Raw genomic sequence first — 12,694 nt, forward strand, 5'->3', positions numbered from 1 at the left:
TTTCTCATCTAATTGGTCTTTCAAGTATGCTGATATTTTGGCCATCTCTGCTAAGTTTATTACTTTTAACATCCATTCTTGGATAGTAGGCAATTCTTCCTTCTTCCAGCACTGCACCACCAACAATCTTGCTGCCGTTATTAAGTTCAAAATCAAGTTAGTCTCCATAACTGTACAGTCTGAAATTATACCTAACAAGAATAACTGAGGAGTGAACTTCATCCTTTTTTTTTAAAGAATATTTTGAATAATCCACCATATTTTTATCCAAAATGCTTTGACTTTTTTACAAGTCCACCATATATGATAATACGTAGCATCAGCACAATCATATCTCCAGCATTTAGATTGTAAATTCGGGTACATACACGCTAACTTTTTGGGGTCAAAATGCCATCTATAAAACTTCTTATAAAAATTCTCTCTCAGGTTTTGGGCTTGCATAAATTTTACATTTCTTACCCAAATCTTTTCCCATGTTTCCATCATTATTGGTTCTTCAAAGGCCCAATCACCTTTTTTGTAGTCTCTCTTTGCATTCCTACATATCTAGTTATGTCACTTAACAAAATAATAGTTCACTTGGGACAGAGGTGGGTTCCTACCAGTTCGCACCTATTCGGTAGAACCGGTTCGTCAAATCTACCGAACCGGTTAGAAGAGGTTCCACCAGTGGACCCGGAAAGCAGGCCACACCTACAGAAGAGGTTCCGAAATTTTTTGAAACCCACCACTGGTCCTTGGAGATGATTATTCTACACTATCATGCTCATAAGAGCCAAGGTGGCGCAGTGGTTAAAATGCAGCACTGCAGGCTACTGCTAGATCAGCAGTTCAGCGGTTCAAATCCCACCGGCTCAGGGTTGACTCAGCCTTCCATCCTTCCGAGGTGGGTGAAATGAGGACCCGGATTGTTGTTGGGGGTGATATGCTGACTCTGTAAACCGCTTAGAGAGGGCTGAAAGCCCTATGAAGCGGTATATAAGTCTACTGCTATTGCTATTGCTATTGCTATATTTATAAAACTCAGTGCCTCTGTGAAAGGTAAGGATGACTACTGCGTTTGTGGCGCAATCAGAACATTGCGTGTGTTGAAGTTGTTTTAACGCAAACCAAAGATGCCTTTTAAAAAGCAAGTTTACATCCTATTCTTATGCATGCCAGTGCTGTGTGTGAGGTAATTTAAGGTGGTTCTGACAAGGGTCGTCGGCATCTTCATATCCGGTCACATGGGCGGCAAGCCACTCCCATCCGGCCACATGGGTGGCAAGCCACACCCACAAAGGAGGCCACACCCACAGAGTAGGTTCGAACAATTTCTCAACACTGGCTTGGGATTACTATTACCAAACCAGGAAATGTGGCTTGTAACTATCATCAACCTAAGAATCCCTTTTATATGGACCCACAACTGCCTATGTGATACCAGTTATTCATTCTGACATACATCTTAGATTTTTCTTTCATAATGAAAATCTGTAATTTCCCCACACACATTTATCAATTCGTCTCCAAAACATCAGACGGCCATTATTTGCACCCTTTTGTAGTTTGTGTATTTCATTTGTTAATTCATGCTATTTGCTTCTTTTGTCTTAAACCATCCATATGCCACATTCACTGCAGATGGTGTCTTGGCTATTTGTCCTTCATGCCCATCATGACTTTGGACAGCTCAGGATTTCACCCAATGCTTTCCAGTAAGAGAAAGTGTAGATTCAGAATTTGGTCCAGCTGCTAAAGGGAGCCTTAATTAAACCTATGTACTTGTAGCATTCCCTGATAACAGCAAGCCCAATATTGGCCAGTTCTAAACTTTCATATCAGTCATTACTCAATGTTATCTAAAACTAGACCCCATTATTTCCCTTTCCAGCAAAGCATATCATTTTAAATGCAATTTATTTTTTTTTTAAAAAATGGGGAAAAGAAACAGTTCTCAAGTGGATTTGATTCCCACTCTGAAATCCCACAACTCAATCTTTAAAACATGCAACTAAAAGCAACTAAGCAGGAAAAATACTTTACAGTTATTCACAGTGTTTGTACAACAATCCATAGGATGAGAGTCTTTGGGTCCCCCGTTATGTATATCCTTCTAGAAAGTTGCTGAGTTTTTACAATTATTTCTTTCCTTTTAAAAAAAAGAAAATGAGTGAGTTGTCACATAATCAGCTTGACCCAAATGAATGCAATTTATATTAGGACGGGGAGAGCCGAGGTGGTGCAGTGGTTAGGGTGCAGCACTGCAGGCCACTTCAGCTGACTGTTATCTGCAGTTCAGCGGTTCTAATCTCACCGGCTCAAGGTTGACTCAACCTTCCATCCTTCCGAGGTGGGTAAAATGAGGACCCAGATTGTGGGGGCGATATTCTGACTCTGTAAACCACTTAGAGAGGGCTGAAAGCCCTATGAAGCGGTATATAAGTCTAACTGCTATTGCTATTGCTAAAATAGTAGAGAATAGAAAAGTGATGGCGAACATTTTCAGGACAGAGTGCCCAAACTGGAATTTGTGTGCATGGGTACTTGCCAGAGCACCAAAAGCTGAAGACAGCTGGCTGGTGCAAACCTGCCTGGTTTTTTGCCATTTTTCTGGTCATTTTAGGGCCAAAAACTGCCTGGAAATGGCCCCCCAAATGTCCTGGAAACAGCACGACAAGAGCCTGTTTTTTTGGCCCTTTTGGAGTCATTTTGAGGCTGTTTTCCAATGCTCCGGCACCTGGGAAGACCAGCTGGAATCCAGAAGAGCAGCTGGCGATGGCACGCTGCCCACAGAGTGGGCTCTGCGTGCCACCTCTGGCACATCTGCCATAGGTTCACCATCATGGGAATAGAAGAAAAAAAGATGGAGAGAATGCACAAATCAAATGATTATTGTAGAATAGCATAGGATTATTTTAAAGCTCTAAATGACTCTTATCTTTTCTCCAACTTTGGCTACATTGTGCATTTATCATATTTTGAGAGACTTGAGAAGTATTATTATTATTATGGATGTCAAGAAATGGATTCAGCAACGGAATAATTCATCAATTTTTGTGCTATTTTTTTTTTACTAATCATAAAATGATGCAAAATGTTTTGGGTTTTTTTGGAAGAGAGTTCATGATGTTTTATAATAACCGAATCTTGCTTTCTTTTGAATTTAAAATTGTTTAATTGAACTTATGGGTGATTCTTTTTCCTTTTGGGGGGGTTTGTTCATTATTGTTTAACTTTATATATACACACACATACAATGTGTAGATTGTTTTCTTGTATTTTATATAGTGCGTTTATTTTTGTATTTTCCCATGTTTCTAAATACTTGTAATAAACTAAAGTTATTTTTTTTAAAAAATAAAAAAAAATAAAGTCCATGTGTTCGTTGATTTAGAGAGCTATATTCCTATACAAATTACTGAAAGAAAGAAAAATACATTTCATTGCCTGGTAAATTGGCATCGAACCGAACCAACCTTGTATCAAAGTTGTTATGCAAATATCAAAAAAATAGCTGAAAATAAAATTATAGTATAACTCTTTTGAGCTGAACTTAAAATGCAAAAGGGGAAATTGAAATAGTTTGAAAAGAACAATAAGGAAAGGGGGAAAATAAACACTATTCAGTATGACATGGAAACTATTGGTAAAGTTGAGGAAATGGGGGCACTCTTATTTGACTAAAAGTCAGATGAAAGATATAAAGATTTCTGAGAAAACAAATGAGAAAAGAGATACTCATATTTGCAGCAATAGCAATAGCAATAGCAGTTAGACTTATATGCCGCTTCATAGGGCTTTCAGCCCTCTCTAAGTGGTTTACAGAGTCAGCATATCGCCCCCAACAACAATCTGGGTCCTCATTTTACCCACCTCAGAAGGATGGAAGGCTGAGTCAACCCTGAGCCGGTGAGATTTGAACAGCCGAACTGCTGAACTGCAGTCAGCCTGCAGTGCTACATTTAACCACTGCGCCACCTCGGCTCTTCGGCACAATTCAAGGTCTATGCTAAAGGAGGACTTTAGTAGTAATAACTATGGCAACAATAAAATTAAGAAGCGTACGCTATTGCGATACTGTTTTGTTGTGATGAAGGCAATATCCACTTAAAAATTTCATTATATCTGTTTGTATTCTATGCAGAACAATTCTACATTATCACATAGCAGGATGCTCAGCTTTGCTATCGGGTCAGCAAACATTCATAAGCTTCCCAGCTGAACTTATATAATCTATTGGTACATGACATGCACTTTTATGCCATAGGTATACTTTGATGTACATAATTGTAGAGTTATGGGCAGGAGTAAACAATATTTTCTGAAAAAACATTGTCTTCAAATTACAAAATATATGGGACACTACATAATTGGGATTTGAATTCTTATTACTTTGTGAATAGCCAAACTAGTGTCCTCCAGATGTTTTGAACAATTCTTTATAAGTTATGAGGTCCAATGGTAATTGAAGGCCAAAACATCTCAGGAGAATCAAATTACGTATCCTTATTATAGCTGGGTAACATCTGCTAGCACAGTTCTTGATTTGTGGCAGTGAAACTCCCGATATTGAAGGTGAAATGTTCTACTAACATTATCCATTTATATTTATATTGAAATAATATTTTGTAAGGACTTTTTAATGCCGTCCTTTGAAAATCTTTAAATTAATTAATGTTCCATATCTCAGCAAGAGCTAAAAGCTAAAGCACTGGGCTGAAAAATAGGATCATTAAACCTGAGCTGGGAAAAAAAAATCGGATGACAACTAAATTGCAACAAAGAGATAGAAACTTTGCTGCCACAAAGTACTTTTCTATGAGTCTTCAAGGTTACTAGAAGTAGTGTAATCAATAAGCAATAAGTACTACTAATCTTCTAGATTACTGCAATGGGCAGCCCAGATCTGCAGAATCACCTTTATTATTACAAATAGTAAGTGTAAAATATCCATTCACTCAATGGGACTTTCACCTCTTCTAAAAAAATGGACAAACCTACTCTAGAAAATCCTCATGTCCTTTCTGAGAAACTCCAATTTGGTGGAGTGTAGGAAGTTAAAGGAAGGAAAAAATAATCTGTTCATTGGTGATGGGTTTCCCCAGTGCTATCATCATGATATTTTGACGAGATGGTAGGGAGGAGTGATACTGAAAATTTGATCTCAATATTGAACCCATGCTTGGATAGAATTATTGAAAATCTGGTATCAGTACTGAATCTGGAGGAAATGTTTGGGTTCTGTAATCTCCACTATTTGAAATGGGACTTTATGCCGTGCAAATGTCTGCTTGAAGAGAAAAAAGGAATAAAGTAAATCCCTCTTTCCATCTGGCACTTCGTTTCTGCATACAAATGGAAAACGTACAGACAATTTCACAGGTTCAAGACATTTACCTAGACTTCCTTACGCCGATACAAGCACAATGCACTAATGTAGCTGATCCAGTCACAGGGGCAAACTTTTTATACCTACTGCCCACTTTTGTATCTCTGTTAGTAGTAAAATTTTCTGACCGCCCACCAGTTCTACAGTAATGGTTCCAAGTTTCCAAGTTTAATGAAGTTTGTACGCCGCCTACTCCCATCGGGACTCTGGGCGGCTCACAACAAGACAAAGAAACAATTAAAATTTAAGAATAGAAAATACAATATTAAAATTGCACATCATCCATTCCATCTAAGCGGGGCTGGATAGCAATCAACAGCCCCAGGCCTGCCGGAACAGCCAGGTCTTGACGGCTTTACGGAAGGCCGGGAGAGTGGGTAGGGTCCGGATCTCTACGGATAGATCGTTCCACAGGGCCGACGCAGCAACAGAGAAGGCCCTCCCCTGGGGAGCCGCCAACTGGCATTGGTGATTTATAAAGTAGGGAAGTAACTTTACTTTATAAAATTTACAAAGCAGCAATAGCAGTAGCAATAGCAGTAGACTTATATACCGCTTCATAGGCCTTTCAGGCCTCTCTAAGTGGTTTACAGAGAGTCAGCATATTGCCCCCAACAATCTGGGTCCTCATTTTACCCACCTTGGAAGGATGGAAGGCTGAGTCAACCCTGAGCCGGTGAGATTTGAACCGCTGACCTGCTGATCTAGCAGTAGCCTGCAGTGCTGCATTTAACCACTGCGCCACCTTGGCTCAGTTTGCTGTAACTCAAAGCAGAGTTACAGCAAACCCCCCACCGCCCACCATGAAAGCTGGAACGCCCAGTAGTGGGCGGTAGGGACCAGGTTGACTACCACTGGGCAAGACAGAAGAATGGTTCTCCCCCCGCCCCTCTTACCACTGCTGTCCTCTTTCTAGCCATTTGACAACTGTTTCTTTCAGGAGGGGTCTGGTCAAAGTGAGCTGAACTGTTTTCCTTTGTGTTTTGTGCAGGTGTGAAGGGACAGCTAAGAGAATGAAGACTCTAAGTCCCCAGCGGAAGCATGATATGGCGATGCAGTGCTGGTGCTGAATTGTTCTCTCTGATGGCTCTATGGGAGTGGATAGCCCTGAGTCTTCATTGCTGGGTTCTAGCGGTTGCTGCTGGTTCGGATCAGCATGCCACAAGCCCTTTCGACTGGCTTCTCTCTGATAAGGGACCCTTCCATCGCTCCCCGGAATACACAGATTTTGTGGACAGAAGCCGACAGGGATTTAGCACGAGATACAAGATTTACAGGTATGAAGCATTCGGGATCACAACGGCAGTGTGAAGCTTTGGGAAAGCTATATCTAAGTAGCACATCACCTCTTGAAGGAACAGGGAGAGAGAAACATGAATATAAAAAGTTGGTGGGTAGGTCTGGGGTCATTCTAAAATTCTACGCCAAGATTCTATCCAGAACTGGGGCCTCTGGAGAACTAGAGTGATGGTGGATTAAGAGGTTGAGTGAAGACGTTGTTGAAGTTGATCACAAATGTTGACTGTGTTTCATCATGTATTGCTGAAAAAAGTTAATTTTAATTCCTAATCTACTTTTGATTTATATTTCTTATTTTTTTTTTGCATGTACTTACTTTCCCAGAAAATGCATGATGCTAGAGAAAAACCATATTTCAAAAGTGGAGGACATGTCCACTCTTAACTCCCTGATGTCTCTGAGATAGCCACATTCCTGTTGGTATCAGTAGAGGCTTTCCCTGAATTGCAAATAGGCTTTTTTAGAATTGTTTTTAAACATTAAAAATAGTTTCTTTAGAGAAACATCCTCTGATTGGAACACCAGGGATGTAAACTTCCCTATCCTCTTTCCATAGTATTTTTGCTAAATAATAATTAGAAATAAAATTCAAAGCTTTCATACCATATCTAGTTTCTTTGCTTTCAGAATTACCAAAGCTTGTTAAGAATCTGTCAGAATTGTCTGTCAGAAGAAACTATCCTTTCTGAGCATGGTTTCTTTGAAATATGTAAGATTACTACCCCTATCGTCTTCTGTCTAAAGTTCACCCCAAACACGTGGAGTATGATGCATTAATTATCCTAGGATACTCTATTGTGTGGTAATTTATTAATAGCATCAAGAAAACATTTCAGTACTTAAATAGCTTCCAGTTTAATTTGATTTAAGTGAGGCAATAATAACGGAGTTGCCACTTAAACAGAAGTCAGTCCCAGGTTTAAAGGTCTGCACCATTGGTGTAATTCAATTTTTTCCCCCCTACCGGTTCTGTGGATGTGGTTTAGTAGGCATGGCAGGGAAGGATACGGCAAAATCTCCATTCCCTCCCCATTCCAGGGGAAGGATACTGCAAAATCCCCACTCCCTCCTGACTCCTGGGGCTAGTCAGAGGTGGTATTTGCCAGTTCTCCAAACTACTCAAAATTTCCGCTACCGGAACCTGTCAGAACCTGCTGAATTTCATCCCTGGTCTGCATCGTGTAGCTTAATTGGTTGACTGCAAATTGGGTAGAAAGTGTGGTGGCTGCATTATGGGTAAAGATCACTTGTTATATTCTAGTCTTTTACATCACCTGTTAAAGCAGGTATTTGGGGGATGGAAAATAATTTTAGGCATAATAATACATATTCAATGTGAACATTATTAATGTCATTGCTCCGTGCTGGGACGATGACAGTTTGCACACTGAAAATGTTGGTAGATATTAGAAATAAGTGTTATGGATTTCCTGCTTGTTTCTGAAATGTTGCTTATATGGAGAAGAGGAAAATAATAAAACTGCACCAATGGGATAAAATACAAAATATAGTTTTAATTTTTGATGAAAGCCGGTATTGTAACTCTTTAGAATCTTTTTTTTAAAAAAATAGATTGATTATGAAAGAAACTGTTTGACTGATATTTTCTTGGCTTCTTCATGGTCTTGAAGTCATTTGAACAGGTGGCCATTCATTTGCTGTGAATTGTTTTGTTGTTGAATGTTTCCAGCGTTTTGCTCATAAGAAGTGGGAGAAAAATCGGTACGTCAGTGCTATCTATGTTCACATGCAAATCGTAGCCTCTCCTTAAATATATACTTGGCAAGAGGATTGTTGATTGTTTTTATGTTCTAAAGATTTATATTCCTTTGCTTTTCCTTTTTTTTAATGCACCAGAGGGCAGTGTGTTGCAGGTCAATTCTGTTTTAGAGTCTTTTGTGGTAGAGAGAAACATTATGTAGTCTACCTTGAACATGGTTCTAAAATATGCATTTGAGACATATGGGGAGCAATCAATATATTGTATCTTATTGTATTTTTTATTTATTATATTTTAAAATCAAGTTGTCAATGATATAAGGGAGGGGAGAGAGCCATCAGAACAACATGCATACAGATTAATTGAGCATATTGGTTTTGGTTTTACAATGGTCAACAAAAGGCAACAAAATATAATACAGGAGTACGGATTTTATCACTTCTGCTTTCAGTACATAACAGGCATTGGTGTAGTGATATGGGTATGCAAATACAGAAATATCCTTCATGTACAATGTGTGCCTTTTCAAATCTGACTTTACTATAACCTCTTCTTGTAATGTGCTCAGCAGAATAAGTAGGGATTGACCTTTTAAATTAAATGAAATGTTTGCCACAAAGAATGGCTTCCATAAATCTAAAATTGATTCACTTCTTCTGTTTATTGTAAATTTTGCTGAAGTACCATTCGTAGGATTAAATGTAAGAAAATAGCAAAGTCATCATGTCCATCATGTTTGATGTGGCTATAAAAATGACCAAGAATTTCATTCAGTTTGCATTTTGATATTCACTTATCAAATATGCCCTTCCCAAGTTCTTAAATGCAAGTAATTTTGGTGTGGAATTCTCCAAGTAAGAGTAACAAATATTTACTTATAGGGGGAAAAAATATATGTAATTGTTACTTTCTAAGGTTAAAAAAAGTTGTATCGGAAACAAAATGGTGTGTATTTATTAGAAAAAAATAGGAATTTTTCACTATTTAAAAAGTAATAAAATGATAAAGATATAAAATGTAAAACAAGAAATATGAAATATTGATAGAAATTGAAACTGACATTTTCCAGATTAGAAAGTTAGTCTTGAGAGAGACAAACAAAGGAATAGAGTTTCTTCAGGGACATCATCATTAAAATTTGCCTTTTGGACTCATGATAATCTTCTGCATGATAATCTCCAAATTTACATAATTTCAAAGTAACTAGGGGGAATACTCCAAATATATTATAACTCCCTGGTCCCTGCTACATACTTCTAATAAATATGAGTGATAAATTGTAGATGAACTATATCAATCAACACCTTACCATTCTTAGTTGATTTCTTGGGAACGGAGGTTCATTACAATTTGCTGAGTCTTAATTTCTCCACTGCTGACAGAAATATAACATTCCAGAGCCATCTATTTTGAAACAACATAATTTGCCCCAATATTGTATATGCCAACTTATTTCTAAAGTCTTCCTAACCTTATACCTACTTATAGCCACTTACGTTTAAATAAGGCCACGGACGCAAATACACAAATGGGAGGAAATACATGGGGAAGTGATGAGCCGAGGTGGCACAGTGGTTAGAGTGCAGCACTGCAGGCTACTTCAGCTGACTGCAGTTCAGCAGTTCGGCTGTTCAAATCCCACCGGCTCAGGGTTGACTCAGCCTTCCATCCTTCCGAGGTGGGTAAAATGAGGACCCGGATTGTTGTTGGGGGCGATATGCTGACTCTGTAAACCGCTTAGAGAGGGCTGAAAGCCCTATGAAGCGGTATATAAGTCTAACTGAAAAAAAAGTGATGTGATGGACTACAACGAAGCAGTAGTTTCCCAGGAAGAAGGACCACATTTCATGGTGGGGAGGGAGTTGAAAGAAGAGGCAACACAATTCAGAGCTGATTTGAAGACAGAGTTAGGATAGCTGCTTCCTAGAATCTCCCTGGCTATATACTTTAGGGTGAGAGTAGTGTTGGTTTAGCTGGGCAAGATTCTGTCTATCGGGTGTGATCAAATAAAGAACTTAACTTTCAATATAATTTATGGGCTGTGTCTGAAAATAAACTGATTTAAATAAACTGAAGTTATCAAAGGCAGGCTGATATAAAATGTATTATAGTTATTCAAGTGGACCTATTTAACCTATGTGCTACCAGTCATATTAAACACCTAAACAAATGCTTGTACCTATTTCACCAATTTCAGTTAAGGAAATGTATTCCTGATCACAACTAGTGATATAATCCACAACAGGTTTTGGGGTTGTAGTACATATAAGAGAAAGAAACTCAGTGAAGCATGATTAAATCATTTATGATATTTTTGTCATCCGAGTGTCATAAAATGCTTAATATTTTTATTAGATTCAATGTAAATGTTACACAGTCATGAGGGTTTTTTTTTAAGTTAAGTGAACTTTTCAGAACATATAGAGAAAAAAACCCCTCTAAACAACCCCCTCTCCCCAAAAAATAAAAATAAACACAGCAAAAAAGTAATATAGTGTTCCAGTGTATTGTAGGTTGGAATGGTTTAAAAAGAATCATTTGCATAAACTTTAAAATGATTTGCAAGACTATTATGTAAATTAAATTAGACTACATTTAGTAAAAGTTCCAGGTTGCATTAAGGTCAGCTGGAAAGTATTGACATTTTAATTGATTCCAATAAAATTTACTACATTCTAATTCTTTTTGTATTGTTTTCCAATGAACTATGACACCTCTCAGAAAGCTTTACAATGTTTGATGAAATTAAGGCTGAGTCTTCCTTAACAACAGCAAACCCGTGATGCTATCTAATGCATAATAAATTACAAAGCATAATAAAGGTTTTAAATATATAGATATAATTAATATGGGAACCGGAGGAGACCCTTGGTTCATCAACAAACACTTGATATTAATATAGAGTGACAGTTTTATTGTGAGGATAAAACAAGCACCAATCCATTGTAGAAGAACCGCCCAACTAAAAAATTAAACTGTAATTGTGACACAATGATTCTACAAGGAACAATCAATTTAAAACCACAGGAACAAGAATCTGTCACTCTGAAAAATGTTCAGACTATAATAGTGACTAAAATGAAGCCTCAGGACCACAAAACAAAGGTAAAATGCTTAGACATAGATTACACAAGAAAGGAGGAATACACAATGACAAGGTAAAGCCTCCAGCATGTGAACAGAATAATAAAGGCATCCATGCAAACATTCATATACACAGTAAAGGCCATGCAGATCTTTAAAGGGGTAGCAGCAAAGAATGTATTTACTTATTTTAAGTTGGAATAAGGTATTTTCTGCCTTAATTAATCGGATCTTCTTTCTAGACTCTTTGATGGGCAAGCAAGAAATTGATGTGTTCTCTTTTCCCTGTCCTATTTATCTCTACTTTAATACTCTGGTTTCCCTTCAGATCATATAAATCTATTTTAAGAGCAATGCAGAGGACATAATAAAAACATCAATTTAATTAATCCCTTGAAACAAACTGATTCAAACTCCTCAGGGCTAATGTCCCTTAATGGATAGATCACAAATTATACTATATGACTAGTGAGTAGAAAGGGAGTATATACAACTCACTTTGGCATAACTTGGCCAAAAATCATACTAATCTCATATATTAGAATTAGGAATCTGAATTCTTTCCTACCAACAGAACAAACAAAATACGACCAAATTTTATGATGCTTGTTAAAAAGAAACAGGTCTGTTTGTTTCTCTGTCTCTCCGTCCATCCATCCATCCATCCATCCATCCATCCATCCATCCATCCATCTATCTCTATCTCTATCTCTATCTATCTATCTCTATGTCTGTCTGTCTGTCTGTCTGTCTGTCTGTCTGTCTGTCTGTCTCTATCTATCTATCTATCTATCTATCTATCTATCTATCTATCTATCTATCTATCTATCTATCATCTTTTTCTCTCTTTCTCATAATTTATATAGGTGCCCATTTCATGACAAGTGAATCTGGTGGTGTACAATAGTCAGTAAAAAGAACCATATATAAAAATAGGCATTTAAAATGTAAAAACGGAAGTGATAAAAATTAAAAATATATACAGATTCCAGGGAGGGAGGGAGGGAGGGAGGGAGGGAGGGACAGAGAGAGAGAGAGAGGGAGGGAGGGAGGGAGAGAGAGAGAGAGAGCACATCCAGCTCAATGCAGAAACATCTGAAGAAGTTTCCAGTTCCTGTTCTTTAGGTCCCCCAGGTCTGATGTCATAGGTCTTCCAGAGCATTAAAAGGAATGGAACTAACCTCACTTCAGATGAGGAGAATGTTCCATAAGGTGGG

The 12,694-nt window shown here is 37.9% G+C and overlaps 1 protein-coding gene across 2 annotated transcripts in view; it reads left to right on the top strand.

Moving 5' to 3' along the window:
* The first annotated feature begins 6,415 nt into the window (after positions 1-6,415).
* The window catches only part of BRINP3 (BMP/retinoic acid inducible neural specific 3), a 212,056-nt gene continuing 205,777 nt past the window's right edge, over positions 6,416-12,694 (top strand). Inside the window, exon 1 of one of the 2 annotated variants that reach the window (XM_032226941.1) lies at positions 6,416-6,651. In XM_032226941.1, the coding sequence (XP_032082832.1) occupies positions 6,416-6,651 (236 nt within the window). The remainder of the gene's footprint in view (positions 6,652-12,694) is intronic. The other variant, XM_032226942.1, reaches the window with a different exon arrangement.

The sequence above is a fragment of the Thamnophis elegans genome, chromosome 11 (assembly GCF_009769535.1).
Source record: "Thamnophis elegans isolate rThaEle1 chromosome 11, rThaEle1.pri, whole genome shotgun sequence".
Classification (NCBI taxonomy): domain Eukaryota; kingdom Metazoa; phylum Chordata; class Lepidosauria; order Squamata; family Colubridae; genus Thamnophis; species Thamnophis elegans.